The sequence below is a fragment of the Cetorhinus maximus genome, chromosome 15 (assembly GCF_964194155.1).
Source record: "Cetorhinus maximus chromosome 15, sCetMax3.hap1.1, whole genome shotgun sequence".
NCBI lineage: Eukaryota > Metazoa > Chordata > Chondrichthyes > Lamniformes > Cetorhinidae > Cetorhinus > Cetorhinus maximus.
The window spans coordinates 100,808,958-100,827,964 of record NC_135893.1 but is presented as its reverse complement, the minus strand read 5'-3'; the positions used below and the strand labels follow the sequence as shown (position 1 = coordinate 100,827,964).

Here is a 19,007-nt window from a genome sequence, read left to right as displayed (position 1 = left end):
ACCTCTTTTCTAAGGGAAATAAATCTTTCCAATCCACTACATCCAAGCCTTGCATAATTTTATAAACCTCAATTAAGTTATCTCTCAGCCTCCTCTGTTCTAAAGAAAATAACCCCAGTCTTTCCTCGTAGTTAAAAATCTCTAATCCTCACAACATACTCGTAAATCTCCTCTGTACTCTCTAGTGCAATCACATCCTCCCTGTAAAGTGGTGACCAGAACGATACTCGGTGTCCTATGCTCTGGCTATGATCTAACTAATGCTGTGTACAGTTCTAGCATATCCCCTTGATCTGATATTTTGTGCCTCAGCTAATAAACGAAAATATCCCATATGCCTTCTTAATCATCTTATCTTCCTGTCCTGCTATCTTCAGGAACCTGTAGACGTGCATCCTAAGTCCGTTGGTTCCTCTACTTCTCAGTACCCTGCCATTCACTGTGTATTCCCTTGCCTCGTTTCCTCTCCAAAAATGCATTGACTTACATTTCTCTGGATTGAATTCTATTTGCCACTTTTCTGTCCACCTGACTTTACAGCTTTTTTTCCTTCACTACCAATCACACAGCCAATTTTTGTATCACCTGAAAATTGCCCAGTTAAGGCCTATCCACAAAATGCAGATTAACTTAAAAGCCAATTACTGCCCAGTCATCAACTAAGTGATGACAAAGGTAATCAGTGATCCCATCACATGTACCTACTTATTAACTGAGCAGTTAAAAACAGATTATTAAAGTTCTGTCACAGTCTTGATGCAGACACGCTGCTCTGTTGCCAGTAGCCAAGGAACCTGAGCAAAACTGATGTCATCATGAAAACCCTTCAGTGGCTGGAGTCATACCTGATGCACAGGATGATGATCATGGTTGTCAGAGGCAAATCATTGCAGCTTCAGATATCCCTGCTGGAATCCTCAAGGCAACATCCTTGACCCAACCATATTTGACAAAATTTTGTCTGGTAAATTCCTGTGAAGCACCTTGGGTTGTTTTTGTTACAGAAATGCAAATAATGTTGTTGCTTCATTAGTGATCTTTGCTCTGTCAAAGTCAAAATAAAGCTGTTTGCTGAAGAATGCAGTTTTTTGCTCCATTCAATAATGGATCAGCTTGTGTCAACCTGGCAACATCCAAGCTTGGGCTTTAAAATGCCGGGCAACATCCATGCCATTTAAATACCAAGCAATGGCCCATGTCTACCCACTTCCTTTTGACCAACAATGGCATGACCATTTCCAGATTCCCAAGATCAACATCCTGAGGGTCACTATTGACCAGGAGCACAACTAGACCAGATACATCAATACAATGGCTACAAGTGCAGGACTGTGACTTAGTACCCACCATCTCACCCCTCAATACCTCTCCACCATCTTCAAGGCCCAAATCAGCAGTGCGATGAAATACATGCCCCCAATCTAGTTGTGCACAGCCACAGCAAACCTCAAAAAGCTTGAACCATTCAGGTCAAAGCAGTCTGCTTGACGCATCCCCTTACTATTGAACCAATTATCCATCCCATTCATCACCAAACCTTGGCTACAATATATGCTAGTTAGAGGAATCACTGCAGAAAATCAGCAAGCTTACTTCAACATGCCACAGCTCTGTAAGCTGTACCATCAAGAAGCACAAGAGCAGCAAAATCATGAGAACACCAAAACCTGCATGTTCTCCTCCAGGCCTTGAACTACTCCAACTTGGATGTATGCTGCCTATCTTTCATTGTCATTTGGAATTCCCTACCTCGAATTCTGGTGTCTGAGTGTTCAACAATTACTGGTTGTCAGTATGTTCTTGAATGTTATCCAATTGAAATTGCTCTTAGTTAACAAATTTTTCTTATTTTGGAGAAGTGTTCTATAGCACCATTCCTCTATTTACTATCTTCAGAAAGAGTGTTAGTGTAGGTGCTCATAGCTTTTTGATTGGGTAAGCAAGTGTACACCCAAACACTAGGAATTGATTACTAGAAAGTGGGTGACAACAGATTGTGAATCTTATTACTTTAATTCCTTTTCCTATCCCCTTAATTGCACAATCATTGTAATTTGCAAGATAGTCGAGAATTAACTTTTCCTGTTAATTGTCATAGACAGAATTATACATTTGTTCATTTTCATTCTGTTGTTTCAGATATTGGTTCAGTCTTTGTTACTTTGTGTGGTGCTATAAATGGCTGCATCTATTTGCTCTGGTGTGCGATATCATGGATAAGGGATGTAGCTAATCACTATCATTGTGAACAGATGGGAATAGATCAGGTTACTGATCCACATGATAGCACTGGCAAGAAAATTCGACTGTCATATTTAGTATTGTACAAAAGTAGAAACAGACCTGGTTCCCTACATTGTATACAGTAGCGCAGAAAGGGACAGACCTAGTTGTTGTGTACATGGAATGGTTTGAAACAGTGCTAGCTGTTGTCATTGTTCTGTGTTGTATTGTCTTCATTGGAGTCTTTACTGCATGCTTCTGCATCAAAAACATTTAGAAAGTTAAGTTCTTAGTGGGTTTGGATATCATTTAACTAAATAAAGAACTTGTGTATTGAAAATGGTTGCTGTTGCCTGTCTGCATTAGCCTTGTATGTTTCTTTGTGCACTTTGTGTTAGGAGCCCCTACTCTGTCCAGGCTTTTGGAGGCCGGCCTCTCGCACTTCACGCCACCTTTCGTTCCCTTCTCTACTATCAGCAGTGAGGCACCACCTCCAGTTAAACCTTTGCAAAATTTAGCTGACCAGGTGTGTTCAGCCGGCACCACAACAATGACGCAGGAGAGCAGCGGGACAGGTCTGTCACAAGGCAGTCTAACCTATCGCTGCCAGATCTCAGAAAACATACAGTAACCTAATATCCTGTTCCATTTAAAGATTGTCCCAAACTTTTAGATCTGGATCTGGAAGAAAAATTCCTGGCAAACTGATGGGGTTTCAAACAGACATTTTAAAAATATTACTCATGGACAAATGTCTTTTGGTTCATTAGCACTATGTTATGACCCAGCAGTTGGTAAAGCTGAGTTATTTAAAAATCCCAGAGGGAAACTTTAAACAACTGTCATAACCTATATTTTGAAGTGGTATGTTTGAGATGCAGCTCTAAATTCAGGAATCAGACCGCCAGTTCTCGAAAGGTTTTATATCAACTGCATGAGGCATTTATCAATTTACACAAGTTAAATATATGCACATGGCTACAAATTATTACTATCACAACTTTTAACAAATTCCAAAGCTAATCTCCATTAAGGCAACAGCAACCCACGACTTTAAGCAGACACCAGGCAAAGCATTTTCACTTTACAAATTCAAAATGAGGTTCCTTTCACTTTGGTTCCTGTGCAGACACAGTGGTAGGCTTACAGGCTTTGATCTTGCATTGCCTCTGCCCTGCGCACACAAAACTGCTGTCTGTTATACCTAGCACATCTCATTGAATGTAAATTCTCATTGTATCACCAGCCTCTTTGAACTCCACCTCTTCTAACAAAAAACCCCTTTCATAGTACCAATTTTATTAGTAGTATAAACATTGCTTGGTCTCTGCTAGCTAGGTGCCAGATTTCACTCCCTTTCTTGAATGCTCTATTCAAAAAAAACTGCAAATGCACTCTACGTCTCTTACATCTCAAAACTAGTATACATCAAAGTACCCAGACTAGCTGGTTTTAATCCAATTAAGACACACCCACAGACTAAACTTCTATTTAAAAAAAAATAATAATTTAATGTACATAAATAGCTTCATGACACACCATACGACACTCTGCTAGAATAAAAAAAAGTAACACTATACAAATAATGCAAATATCCAGTTCTGACTGGAGCATTTATTCAGTTGTCTTTTTAACATTTAACTAATATTTGTCCACTGCACTTTTTATGTAAAAGATTTTTAGTATCATGTATAGCTAAAAGTTTGCATCCTTAATCTAAATTTTCACTTCTGATAAACTTTTAAAAAGAAAACACCTTTGCACAATTAAATTATTTGAGAAACTTTGAGAAATATTATAAATGGGAAGGTGTGTATTGATGTGTTACTTTGGAAATTCAATGTTGTTTGGTACAAAGTATTAGAACAATGACTCTGATCCCCAAGCAAGATGGGTTTGAGTGAGGTGTACTATTAGAGGTACAGGCTGAGCACCTTCCTGGAAGGAGGGAAATTGGAGGGAGAACCATTCCTGAGCAATGGCCTATGCAGTGTTATGGCTAATTATGGAGTCGCATTGTATGAGGAGAGAAAACTTTGCATAACAATCATCAAAGATTATGGAGAATGGGATAGGATATATTCTAGAGAGAATAAAATGCATATGATCTGTATTGTTGAAGATACATATATGCTAGTTGGACATATGTGATATAACACTGTGGCATTAATATCATAAACCATAATAACATAAGAACAGATTTACACAGTTATCTAGTCCACAAAACTTTTATTCTTCAGCACCAAAAGTCTATCTGTCCAGTCATGTTGGATTAACAGACTTTAACACCTCTAACTCTTCAATTTCCAATGCCTTTTCTTTAAAATTCTGTGTAGTAGAAAAAGTGGGTGGTCTACAACATCAATATTATACCAGAAGGTAATGGGGCAATGCAGAAACTATTACACTGTGCGATGCAAAAATGTGGCATTTTTTATTAAGAAAAGTTAAGTGGCCAGTGCTGTTATGGATGTGGTACAATCTATGAGATTAAATGACACGTCAGAGAAAATTGTGGAATGAAACTTGGATATGTGGCATCGCTGTACTTGTGGGGCTAGAGAACACTCTTGTGATTGATGTTTTGTTCATTGAAACTGGTTATGAGTTGATCCACAGTGATAGTCCAAATCCTGATTAACATTGTGCCTCCCAGTCCCAGAAATGCCTGTCCTTTGAACAGGGGGCACTCAGCCTTGGAGACCTTAAGAGAGGCAAAAGAGTGTGATAGCCAATGAAGAATTTTATTGGTGTTTTTGTGGATTTTCAGGTGGAGCATTTTCCTTCCTAGAGAGAAAATCTCAGGTTCCTTGAAAGTGTAAATTGTAACCAGGAGTACAGTATAATTGGTCCCATGTTTCCACAGAGGAGCTATTAAATCATTCAATTCCTGTAGTAAGAGGCTTTTTTCCTCGTTTTGGAAGTCTAGTACCAGAAATATATGTTTGTAAGAATTGTTGAAAGAATAGAGAAATTTAGAGTTGCAGATATATGGATTTTGAAGGTGTGCATGGAGTTAGAAAGGGCCACAAAAAGGCAAGTGGAATTCGGTTTAAAAATAGAAGCATTAAATTAAAAAAGCAAAGAAATAAATGTTGAATTTATGCACGACATTACTTAGATCATAGAGTATTGCTTACCGATCCGGACACATCCTTGTAGAAAAAAATTACAATCGTGAAAGGGTGCTTAGAAAAATCACTGGACTCATAGCAGGAATGAGAAATTTTAGCTTTGAAGAAATGGAAGTTTTCAAAATTTTTGAGGGCTTTGAGAGAATAAATAGTGAAATATTGTTTCCACTGGTTGGCAAATTAATAACAAGAGAGTATAATTTCAGGATTGTCAGGAGAAGAAGGAAATTAGAAGAAACTGACCAATTGATGTGGTTTGCTGCACTGCACATTGGAAATCAAGAACAAGTGTAGTGTTCAGATGAAATGGGGTATGAAGATAGCAAACAACAGCATGAACCTACATGCATACCCCTGATTTTTTTTAAAATGTAGGTGTATCTATATATGCAAAATATTGTGTAGGTACGTATGCACTTCCTGTCAGCTTTTTCCTTTATAAATTTCTATGTTCTTGTTTTTTGGGGAAGCGAGTTGGTAGTGGCCCAATATGTCTTAAATTGAATAAAACATTACATTTTTTTAAAAAATGTTAAAGGTAACACCCACTCTAATACAGGCAATTTGGAGCTGAGACGAAGAATCTAGTACTCCCTAATGTTACTTGGTGGCTAGAGGTGAGACTGTATACAGTTAGTATATATATTAAAATAGTGTGGGATGCTAGAACACTTGAACTGCCATATTAATGGAAAAACCCTATGAAAAATATAGACACAATTAACATTGATAATCTCATAGATACTGTTGACTTGGGTCTTGTGAATGGAAAGATAGCAAGACAACCCAGTTTCCATAATATATAGATAGGTTTTTTTTATTACTTAAAGGGTTATTAAAGCAAGAAATGAATGATCGCAAGTGACTTTTGACGGGGGGAGTACATTGTTTAAAAATAAATTGAATATGTATTTACAAAGATAAAAAGGATTATGATGAAAGGGGAGGGAAATTGGAAATAGTTGAAGGGCTGGGACCAACATGGGTGTAATGTTTCGAATGGCCTCATCCTAGGCTATATTTTCGGGGAATAAACAGCTGAAGTCTCAACCATTTGACTTTAATGGTTGCTGGGAACAGATACTGGAAAAATTATAGGGAACATTCCCAGTAGCCTGATGCATGCTCTAACATGGCTGGCTAGGTTATTGTTAGCTCTGAAGTTAAATGTTTTCACACACAGAATGGAATTCCAGTTGATGCTGTTGGGAAAAGAGTTTCATGAGCAGTGGCTAGTTTCAAGTGGTTTGTATTAATTAATTAACACATATTGGAGATGGCAGGGAGGTGATGTGCTGCAATTGCAGCATGTGGGAGCTTCTTGATACAAGGGGTCACTGTTTAAAAAAATAAGGGGTCACCCATTTAAAACAGAGATGAGGCAAATTTTTTTGAGTCTTTGGAACTCTCTTCCTGAAAAGGTGGTGGAAGCAGAGTCTTTGAATATTTTCAAGTTAGAGATGGATTCTTGGTAAGCAAGGGGGTGATAGGTTATCGGGGGTAGGCTGGATGCAGATTTGAGGTTACTATCAGATCAACCATGATCTTATTAAATGGCGGAGCAGGCTCAGGGAGCTGAATGACCTACTCTTGCTCCTTGTTCATATGTTTGTATGACATTGGTGAAGTCGTGAGACAGGCCACATGCTATTTGGCTGTGCACAGTGTGTGATTCAGGAAAACCAAGAAGGAATAGAGATCAAGACAAAATCCTAAAGAAAGAACGGCCATAACAGCTTTTAGTAGAAGAGGCTCGATGATGATCATTCCAAGTTTGACAATTGTACCAATGCCCTCCCTGTAACCATAAAACATAAAATCATGTATGAAAGTGCATCATGTGCACTGCGTTTTACAATCCTACATTAGGATTGTTCTGAGTTGGAAAGGGCTGTAACTTGAATTCACACAACCAAAATAAACTGCAATAGAATAACATTAAACCATCCCTATCAAAATGTTTTAATAGCTAAAATTCCCTTATGATTACAGTTCTCACATCCACATTTCAGCCTATAAAATAGTTGTATAGATGTGGCCTAAGATCTCCCCTTTATTTAAGTACGCTGCAAAAAAAGTATGATGATCTGGGATTTTGATACTTTGGGAATCTTTTAATTCTTCTTTGCTTTTTGGGACAATCTTTAACTACATTAGAGAGAATGTGGACTAGATGCAAAATCACCACTAGTAATTAGTTACTTTTAAGGTGATTGTATTGCGATGGTAATTGCCTTTTTTATCTCAATGACTTTGTGTTTTTAAATAACCACATACTGAGACACAATGAATAACATTGCATGTTGAATCATCAATGTGCCATGCCACAGAGGATAATTCCTGCAGTTTCCAAAACAGTTGTTTCCTAATCTCAGTTGTTCTCACAGGAGGATAACTGTTCGAATACCAAGCAATTTCCCATAGGAAAGGAGAGAGAATTGGAGGGGGTGGGTGGGTGGGAGTGCTGCCCTGGCCTGTTCAGGATACAGAGGTAGAGACCTGGGGGTAGGTCTTCAGAATGTTTTCTCAACTGGAGATGTGCTTGACATCAAAACAAATGCAAGAAAATAACTTGGGAGTAGAAAAATGAGCTATAGACTTTGTTTTAGTAATACTCTACTGAAATAATGTCAGCCAATGAATAACACAGAGCATCTGCTTTTGTTTCTAGCTTTTAATTTTTTTGGGAGACATGTAAAGAACTTTTAAATGTGCTTTAATTTATATGTGATGGGGAATTTCACAAGAGGTAAATACTCTTCATTCTTTAATACCTTATAAATCACCTAGGAAGATCTTGGATCAAATGTGTACACTTTCAATGTTGCAAGTAAATTGCAAGCCAGCATTGTTCCAGGCAGAACAGTGGAGCAGTGTAGTTGAGTGGTTTGCCTGCAACATCAGGATCTAGTAGGTGACCTGGGATTCGTCTAAATAGATTTTGAGACTTATCATCCTTCACAGACAAATGACAACCAAGAGGGAAGGAGGAAGCACTGGGACATTGTATCTCAAATGTTTGGTGCTGTGCAGGAGTTATGCTAATTATGCAGGCTTTCCCCCCCTTGCTTTGTACATAGGCTCTTTTTCTCAGAGCATATCCGAGTTGTTTTCTCGAGTTATCTGCACCAATATTTCTGCTAACTATACTAAGAAAATTATTTTATTTGTAGTTTTCAAATTAATTTATTGTTTATGATCCCATTCATGACTTTGAAATTCAAACCCATGAGATGTTTGAGCTTGTTTACCCTGGCTGTTCAAAGTTCCATTGCATTTTATTAGAGTTTCCAAACTACCATGTTTCCAGTATATTTGAGAACTCATTAAAATATTTGAAAATACTAATTTTATCATTAAATCATGTTGTTAAATGTCTATTGTTCAGAATGTCTGGTTAGAATTGCAGAAGATGTATTCATTTTTGGAGAATCATTGATTTTTCTAATGTTTATTCCTGCAGTTGAAGAAGCGACCGTTTGTGTTCAGGTTGAGAGCTGTGAGGAGCAGCCATCACTGTCCGTAACTGGAGATCTGGCTGGTTTCTCTGTTCTAATTGACTCTGGAGAAAGCAAGTGTCTGCCAGCTGGTGCTCTGCAGATTGCAAGACCAAGAGAGAACATTGCAGATCAGATCCGGACAAAGCAGCTTGAAAATGCCAAAGATACTGGAGTATCTGATTATGCAGATGTACTGCACTTGGGGAATCCTGCAGACATCCTAGCAATGATTGAAGAAAAGGTGAATAATCTTTTCCCTCCAACACATTTTTGCTCCCTTCTTTTAGACTCTTCCGTATTCCATGTGCCATTCCTTTAGAGAATGGGTAGGTCCTCTGCTTCCAAGCTTCCCTTTGCTGCACTTGAGCTGACTGCTGCAGATCTATCCGAGCATTGAACTGACTCATCATGCAGGATCAAGAAATCATGAATGGGTCTACCTTCTCTCACGATATGGTGCGGCAAGGTTGCCTGAGAGTTTTTCAAAATCAGATGTCTGCTGTGGAACAAGTTTTTGTGGGCTGTCACCTTTCACCTACTTCCAGAATTGCAAATTTTGTTAAATAATGTGCAGTTCTCAGCTGTGTGGTGCTTGGGAAACCAATGGAAGGACAACTGTTGGTACCTGGAATCTGCAGGTTTTTAATCAAACAAAAAAGCTGATGGGTCATCCTCTATTGTTTTGTAGGTGGAAGAAACAACAGAACTGATGGATCTTCCCGCCGATGATGTTGGAGAGCAGCTAGCTGCGACTGAAGGAAATGCTGCCTCCCTGTTTCAGGCAGAGCAGATGATTAAGGAGGAAGCTGAAGAAATCCAGCAGCAGACTCATAAATCAGAGCGCCGATCCAGTGATGAAACTCAAATGTTGGCTGGATTGGGAACTGAAGAAAAACTGATTATCAAAGCAATTAAGCAAGAGTTGCCAGAGAAAGTAAAGGAAGAGCAAGAACAGGAAAATGAATCAAATTCAGGGCATGTACAACAGGTGGGGACTGCTGGAAACGCAACACATTCCCCAGACAGTGGACTGAAAACTGAGGTAAGAACAGTGGAGAAAAATAAACACAAATTACAGATCTTTGGGCATAGAAACGGCATGGTTTTAATAATTAATTTATACAATGAATTAAATATTGCAGTTGTACTCAGCATAAGTTTGCATTTGCATTAGCTATTTTTCTGGATATTTTAAAATAAAAAGACCAAAAAATTGTTGGCACTTTTTAGCATTAAGGAAAGTTCAAATGATATGAAAGTGTTGCCCTGTCTCGATCTCTAACCTGAAATACCTAACGCTATTACTGACCAGAATGGTGAACTGAGGTAATTTTGAACTGAGTCCTCAAGACTCACATTTTACAAAAATGGCTTTTGCTCCTGTGTCTGCTTGCAATCTTTCTCTCTTTCTCTCTTCCGTTCAACATATGGATTCAGTGTGGCAGCTGTATTTCCTCCTGGATTATAAGCGAAGTTAATAAGAACTTACAAACATGTGAATTAGGAATAGGAGTAGTGCATTTGGCCCATTGAGCATGCTCCGCCATTCAATAAAGTCATGGCTGATCTGATTGTGTCCTCAATTCTACATTCTGCCTACTCTTGATAACCTTTGACTTGCTAGTCAAGAATCTATCTACCTCTGCCATAAAAATATTTATTGACCCTGCCTCCACCGCTCTCTGGGAAAGAGTGTTTCAAAGATTCACGACCCTCTGAGAGAAAAAGTTTCTCCACATCTCTGTCTTAAATGGGAGATTTTTAAACTGTGTCCCCTAGTTCCAGTTTCTTCCACAAGGGGGAACATCCTTTCAACATCCACCCTGTCAAGTCCCCTCAGGATCTTGTATGTTTCAATAGATCGCCCCTCAACCTTCTAAACTCCAATGGATAGGGGCCCAACCTGTCCAATCTTGTCTTGTAAGATAACCCCTTCCCCAATCCCAGGTATCAGTGAGTGAACCTTCTCTGAACTGCTTCCAGTGCATTTGTATCCTTTCTTAACTGTATTTTCTTAACTGAATGCTTAATTGTATATTAATTGTGTTTAATTGTATGCAGGTGGAGGGCATTAATTAATTTCATTAATGAGCTTAATGAAATTGAAGTGTGGTTGAGCCAGGAGGTATATACCTGTAAGGTTTCACTCTATTTTAAACTCGGTCTTACTTTGATTTACCAAGTCCATCATGTTGCAAGATGCCACACCTCTAGGGCACCTAAGCATTTCTTCTTACAAACATTTCTTTCTGTAAAACAATCAGTTGGTGAGTTGCAAGTAACACTGTCAAATCTGCATCTTTGTTGCTCTGAGAAACTAATGGGTAGAGCTTCTTGCATATTGTTGCTGTTGCATTGGATCAGGTGAATGGTGAGTATTCTGTCACACTCTTCTCTTTGAGCCTTGTCAATGCTAAAGAGACTTTGAGGGTTTAGGAGGTGACCCCCTAGCCACAGTATTGCTCTGCTTAGTCCTGTTAAATTTCTTGTCACTGGTGAGCCTCAGGATACCAATCAGGAATGGTAGTACCTATTGATAGTCAGGGAGAGGTGGCCGAGTGTTTTCTTGTTTCTGATGAGTATGACTTGCCATTTATGTGGCCTGAATGTTAACTGCAAGTTGTCTGCTCAACCCTGGCTTTGTTTAGATCCTATTGTAGGCTGGCTTAGGTTACTTCATTATTAGAGGAGCTGTGAATTTTTTTTTTTATTCGTTCATGGGATGTGGGCATTGCTGGCTAGGCCAGTATTTATTGCCCATCCCTAATTGCCCTTGTTCAGAGGGCATTTAAAAGTCAACCACGTTGCTGCGGGTCTGGAGTCACATATCGGTCAGACCAGGTAAGGACAGCAGATTTCCTTCCCTAAAGGACATTAATGAACCAGATGGGTTTTTACAACAATCGGCAATGGTTTCGTGGTCATCATCAAACCTTCTGTGGAGCAGGCTCAAGGGGCCGATTGGCCTACTCCTGCTCCTAATTAGTGTGTTTAATTCCAGATTTTCATTGAGTTCAAATTTCACCATTTGCTGTGCTGGGATTCAAGCCCAGGTCCCCAGAGCATTACCCTGGGTCTTTGGAATACTAGTCCAGTGATAATATCACAATGCCACCGCCTCCCCCCTAAATGGAGTAGAATTGTCAGCAAATAGCCTAACCATGGCATTATGTTAGTGATTAGGCAGCAGAAGATGGTTGGGCCAAGGAGACTTCACAGAAAAACTTTAGCAGCAGTGTCAATGTTTGCAATGAATGGCCTCCAACAGCCATGTATGGTTTGAATAGGGTTGTTGTTCCCTTAACTCCTATTGGTTTCCATTTTCCTAAACCACCTTGATACCATACCTGATCAAATGTTGTCATAATGTTGTAGAAACTTTTCTCACCTGTTCTCTGCTATTTTGCCATTTATGGATGAATTAACTGAAATGCAAATTAATTTTAGTAAGAAAATGTCTTGCACAGTATTTTGAGATAGTTGGTGAGTAATCCTTATTTGTAACATAGTCATTTAAGTGTGATATTTTGCATTTCTTCTTCCTGTCTGCTAACTTCATTGAGGACAGGCTTCCAGCTCGCCTAGAGGCGGGAGGGTGAATAAATCCAGTTATTATTAACCACAACAACAGATAAAAATATTATGACACTTCAGGGAAAATGTTTCCTGCTTGGGAACATTTTGATGGTAAACTATTAGCAGATAGCAGCGGATGAAAATGTCACTGCTCCTGTATGAAAAGAAGGGAATGTTGCATTTTTATTTAATTTAAAGAAAGAGGGTCAGAGTTTCTCCTGTAACAAAATTACTAAATTTTGTATGCGTTTTAATATAGAGACGAGAACTTTTGAGGTTTCCAGTATCATTTCTGTATCGATATCTGAAATGTAATCATATTGCAGATTTGGTTCTGTTTGCTCTGAGAATGCTTCACATGAAGTAATCTTTTGGGCATTTCTCGTTATGTTGTGTAATCTTCCATTTACTCCTTTTCATAGACAGTCAATGAAAACTAACAGTATTGCTGAAAAGAGACTTTTTTTGTCAACGCTTTTCATCTTGCACTCATCAGGACAATTCACAAGAATACCAAATGTAAAGGGAACAACAATTTATACTGCATGAGAAGAGAGTGCTGATTGGTTTGCAAGTGAATTCTGATTAGTAGAGGTATTGCCATGGAAAATGCACCAGTTAATGGTGAATAACAGGTCAACTCTGGTCAAGGCACTGCCCTGAGGACTGAACCAGCGAATGGCTCTGAAGAATTGTCTTACGGACTCAAAACGTTAACTCTGGTTTTTCTCTCCACAGATGCTGTTAGACCTAATGAGTTTTTCCAGCATTTTCTGTTTTTCTTTCAGATTTCCAGCATCGGCAGTATTTTGCTTTTATTTTATTATAATGGCTGTAATTTATTTTGTTCAACTGGAAAACTAAGGCATCAATAAAAAATGCCTCTTTTTTGGAGCAATGCTCAAGTTCTGTACTGCCAAAAGACTAAAACTAATAGTTTTGAGAAAGAGAAAGTGCCAATTATGTAGCTGACCTTGCTTTTAGAAATACATCTGAGAAGTGGTACACTGCTCTCATTCATCCATTTTGTAATTGTTTATTCCTGTCATTTGCAGACACTTGGGGTGGAACATTCTTTACCCCGGAGCACCATGCGAAGTAAAAGTACATCTGAGGAACCAACACATTCCTTGGTCTGGAGTACTGCACGTAGCAAAAGTACCTCTGAGGAAATTGGACAGCTGTCTCCCAGGAGTACAACGCAGAACAAAAGTAGCTCTCAGGAAGTGGGGCAAACCGAAATTGTAGGTGAGTGAAATAGGAAGTGAATGGGACCCATTTATTATAGAAGATGGCAAGCGAAACATCAACACAATTTAGCACATTCAAATTTCTTTTCCGCTTTTAATAATAATATTTATTTAATAAATTCTTGAAAATAATTATTGAATTTTCTTTTTGTTTCCCATTCTTTTTATTTTATTTGCTTTCCCTCATCTCCTGAGTCCTGGATTTATCCTCCGCAAAAGATTCTGGAACATCTATCTCCCTCTAGTATTTTGTGCAAGTGATTTTTCTTTATGTGCACCTAGATTGAGTCTGTTCAACCATAGCCAAGTTCGAATCTGTCCTCAACCAACTCTCACATGATACACTTCCAGCAGAGGTCACCAGATAACGATCAGTAGTCGGAACCTTTGCTGATTCTCCCTGATGTAGCACTGAACCTTGAGTAGCCCACAACTCAATCTTGGCATAAGAACAGAAAAGTATTCAGCAGGTCAAGTAGCATCTATGGAGAAAAAAATAGAGTTAATGTTTCAGCTTGATGACCTGTTGTCAGAATTGGAAGAAGTTAGAGATGTAACAGGTTTTAAGCAAGTGTGAAGGGAGGGGGAAGGAGGAGATGCAAGGGAAAGTCTGTGATAGGGTGGAAGGCAGGAGAGGTTAAAGGACAAAAGGGATGATCCTGCAAGGCAAAAGGAGGTGGTAAAGAGACAAAACAAAAGGTGTGATTAAAACAAATGCTGGAAGTACTCATCAGGTCTGGCAGCATCTGTGGAGAAGGAAACAATTTCAGCATTTCAGGTCAATGACCTCTCGTCAGAGAGGAGATGTAAATGGACATTGCATGTTCATCACCAACAGCTGCCATTTGGAAAAATGGGGGCAGAGGTTATGTTCTGAAATTATTAAACCCCATGTTGAGTCGATTTTGAACTTATCTGGTACATACGTTTCAAGTTCTCAGCTCAGCCATTTGTCTTGTAGTCTCTTGTGCCACTCATTTACCATTCGAGGAAATTGGTTGGCAACTCTCCATCTGACTTTTTTTCTTCGAACATGGAGTTTCTTTTCTCTATGGAAAAGCATATGGCCTCTTTTTCTGTTATTCATTCATGGGATGTGAGCATCACTGACAAGGTTATCATTTTGTCACCCTGAAGAGGTAGTGGCTCAGTAAGACCATAAGACGTAGGAGCAGAAGTAGGCCATTCGGCTCATTGAGCCTGCTCCGCCATGAGATCATGGCTAATCTGATAATCCTCAACTCCACTTTCCTGATAGCCCTTGATTCCCTTACTGATTAAAAACCTGTCTGTCTCAACCTTGAATATGCTTAACCATCCAGAAATTCCTCCTCATCTCTGTCTTAAATGGACAACCCCTTACTCTGAGATTATACCTTCTGGTTCTAGACTCTCCTAGAAAGGGAAACAGCCTCCCAGCATCTACCCTGTCAAGCCCCCTAAGAATCTTATTTGTTTCAATAAGGTCGCCTCTCATTCTTCTTAACTCCAATGAGTACAGGCCCAACCTACTCAACCTCTCCTCATAAGAAAATCCCTCCATACCCGGAATCAACCTAGTGAACCTTCTCTGAACTGTCTCCAATGCCAGTATATCTTTCCTTAGATAAGGGGACCAAAACTGTTCACAGTATTCCAGGTGTGGTCTAACCAGTGCCTTGTATAATTTTAGCAAGACTTCCCTATTTTTATACTCCATTCCCATTGAAATAAATGCCAACATTCTATTTGCCTTCCCTATTACCTGCTGAACTTGTATGCTAGCTTTTTGTGATTCATGCATGAGGACTGCCAAATCCCTCTGTGCCACAGCTTTCTGCAGTACTATTGCCTGTCGGTGCTGATAAAATTAGGAACTGACCTTGTGAATATTTTCAGGTTCAAGCTAGTGTCCTCCATTTCTGTGGCATTGTATGTTGGAAAACCAGCCTCACTTTGCCAAAGTACTACTTGAGTAATTTACTAAATCTACAATAGCACATCTATTTTGTATTGATCAAATGTTATTTGAGTAAATTTTTGACAGGAGGATTTTTAAAGTGGGGTGGGGGATGTGTCATAGTCATGCTATTTTGCTGTGTGATTTCACTTTTTTTTTTAAACTGACCCAGTTGTTGACGATCTTTGCCTGATGAAAGATGTTCAAGCACTAAGTTTATATATGCTGTATATGAATAATAATTCAACAGCAGCATTAAAATTAATGTCAGACTCTCCTTGTTTTCAACCTTCAGAATCCACAAAGGAAGAGACTGGGGTAATTGCCAAGGGCCAAATCAAGGTACTGTACATCTGAGATTGTATAATTCTGCTGACACTGTGATTGGGGCTGTGAATAAGTAATGAGCTTGTCTGTTGTAAGTTCAGTAAAATTTGTGTCTGCTATGATATTGAGTCTATCTTTGCCAAATGATCTTGTTGTTAAACTTGAATGCCATTCCCTTGATATTTGAACTAGAGTTCTTTTCGTTTTGCTGGCATAACCTAGCATCCACTTTCACAGATGGACAAATTATTGTTTGTTTAAGTTTACTTTAAAAGAAAGTTCAATAACATCCGAATAACACAAACAAAACAGAAAGTAAAACTGATCAGTTAGAAATGAGACAGTAATGATTTTTAGTGAAGTGTGAATACCCAATGTTTTGCATTATAAGAATACCTACCCAGATGTAAAAAGGGGACAAGTTAGATAAGATGTGGAGAATTTCTTTTTAAACATGAAAAGCCATTATGGTGATGCAGCGTATTGGGTCATGAATTTTTATTAATTCATTCACGAGTGTCACTGGCAAAGACAGCATTTATTGCCCATCCCTGATTGCCTTTGAGAATTACTACCTTAACAATTGAGTGGTTTGCTAGGTAATTCAAGGGGATGGTAAGAGTCAACCTTATTGCTGAGAGCCTGGAGTCACACACAGGCTAGACTAGGTAAGGATGGCAGACTTCGATAGTCGTAAACCAGATGGGTTTTCAACGACAGTCCAGTAGTTACATGGCCATTAATGCTGATTTTTGTACATCCACCTGAGCAGGCAGATAGGACCTCTTGTTTAATGTCTCATCCAAAAGACGGCACCTCTGAATGTGTAGCACTCCCTCAGTATAGCACTGGAGTGTCAGCCTTGATTTTTGCACTCAAACTCTGGAGTGGAACTTGAACCCAGAACCTTGTGACTCTGAGGCGAGTGTGCTACCAACTGCGCCATGGCTGACACTGATATAGCCACTATGTTACTGTTCCCATAAAAGTACTGAATAATGGAATGTAAGTTCACACTTGAGAATTCTTAATGTTATTTGTCAGCCTCAAGAAGAGTGATAAGCAGAAGTAATCACTAGTGACAGAAAATAGTAGGGAGAATCAGTCAATGTTTGCATGAGTATTGTGTTAATACAAATAGTCGTTTGGTAGTACAGAGTATTGCTGAAAAAAGACATTTTGTCGAAGCTTTTCATCTTGCACAAGACGAAAAGCTTCAACAAAATGACTTTCTTCAGCAATTGTGTTAATAGACAAGTCAGCGTATTGCAAGCATATGTTCTGTATAATGATTCGTGTATGTATTTTGTAGCTGCAAGAGATGCTTGTTCCAAAAGAGGAGGATGGAGCTAGTGAAGCTGCCAGCATGGATGAAGCCAGAGAAGAAGAACCAAATGAGGTCTACATGTCAGAAACTGACAATGAGCCACCCATCAGTGAAAGCGATGATGGATTCAGTGTCCATAATGCACATTTGCAGTCTTCAGTCCTTGCTGATTCAATACCCAGCAGTCCTGCTTCCTCTCAGTTGTAAGTTTGTAAGCTGTTCTGTTTCAACCCTTAGTGGAGGGAGTCATATGATATTCATTCAGATTGCTTAAAATGACCATAGTATTTGCTCAGCCCTGTGCTGTAGAAATTTGGGAACAACTCATCCTGCTGTACTTCAGTGTTCTCTGATGCAGTTTTAATCAATGCCCAAGCATGGTAATTGATGGTACAAATCACAACTGTGGTGCCGCATTTGACCCAGAGATGAGCTTCCGCTCTCATGTTTGCGCCATTTCTAAGGCCGTCTATTTCCGTCTCCATAGCTTCACCCCTGTTTTAGCACAATCGCTGCTGAAACCCTCATTCATGCCTTGGCTACCTCTAGACTTGATTGTTCCAACACACTTCTGGCTGGTCTCCACATCTAACCTCCGTAAACCTAAAATTCTGCATCTGCACCAATTCCCTTTCACCTATCACCACAGTGCTCACTGACCTGCATTGACTCCTGGTCAAGCAACATCTTGATTTTAAAATTCGGCCCCTTGTTTTCAAATCCCTCCAAGGCTTCACCCCTCCCTATTGCTGTATTCTCCTCAAGCCCACAACCCTCAAAGATATCTGCACTTTTCTAATTCTGGTCTCTTGCGCATCCCTGATTTTATTCACTCCACCATTGGTGGCCATGCTTTCAGTTGCTTGAGCCCTAAGCTTTGAATACCCTCTCTACACCTCACTGCCTCTGTACCTTGCTTTCCTCCTATAAGGTACTCTTTAGCACCTACCTCTTTGAATAAGCATTTTGGTCATCTGGCCTAATATCTCTGTGTCTTGGTGTCATATTTTGTTTTATAATGCACTTGTAAAGCACCTTGGGGCATTTTATTGTGTTAAAGGTGCTTTATAAGTATAAAAATCCTAATTGCTTTCCAATTTGTCACCTGTTTTCTAGAAACAGCTGACTTTCATCCATTTTTGCACTTTGTTAGGATTCATTCAGAACTCTCTATTTTATTATTAGGGGAAAAATAACTTAATATGTTTGCACATATCGTAGAAAAACATGTTTTTGGCTGGAAATAGTGTCGTTTTGCTTAGTGTTATCAGTAACATTTTTAGGAGGTTTATGGTGGAATTCAAAGAAACTAAACCATCTTTTTATTTTGGCAACTTCCTTGTCACTTTTTAATAATAGTACTGCTTTGGAAAAATAACTGGTATGGATAAAATGAAAAGAAAGTAATTTTGAATACAAATCATATAACGTTTCTATACAGGTACAGATAGATTGTGTGGTATCTTTGATAGCTGCCTGCAATGCTGCAACTTATTTTAGTAGTCTAATTTCTAATTTAGTTTCCTCTTATTGTTTTCTCTAGTTCAGTTTGTAGTGAAGATCAGGAAGCCATTCAAGCTCAGAAAATCTGGAAAAAGGCTATTATGCTGGTATGGAGAGCAGCCGCCAATCACAGGTTAGTACCGTTCTGCAATAATTTGTCTTTTTGGGTCCATCCGTCCGATCTTGTTGAGTGGTCTAGGCTGATCTTCCCTCTAGTAACAAGGCAAT

The 19,007-nt window shown here is 39.1% G+C and overlaps 1 protein-coding gene across 1 annotated transcript in view; it reads left to right on the top strand.

Annotated features, from left to right (window-relative positions):
* The window catches only part of LOC144691061 (bromodomain-containing protein 8-like), an 88,369-nt gene that overhangs the window by 24,063 nt on the left and 45,299 nt on the right, over positions 1-19,007 (top strand). Inside the window, 9 exon segments of the mRNA XM_078559091.1 lie at positions 2,622-2,798; positions 8,821-9,098; positions 9,546-9,899; positions 10,919-10,930; positions 10,932-10,982; positions 13,489-13,681; positions 15,918-15,964; positions 17,262-17,479; positions 18,820-18,912. Of these exon segments, the coding sequence (XP_078415217.1) occupies positions 2,622-2,798; positions 8,821-9,098; positions 9,546-9,899; positions 10,919-10,930; positions 10,932-10,982; positions 13,489-13,681; positions 15,918-15,964; positions 17,262-17,479; positions 18,820-18,912 (1,423 nt within the window).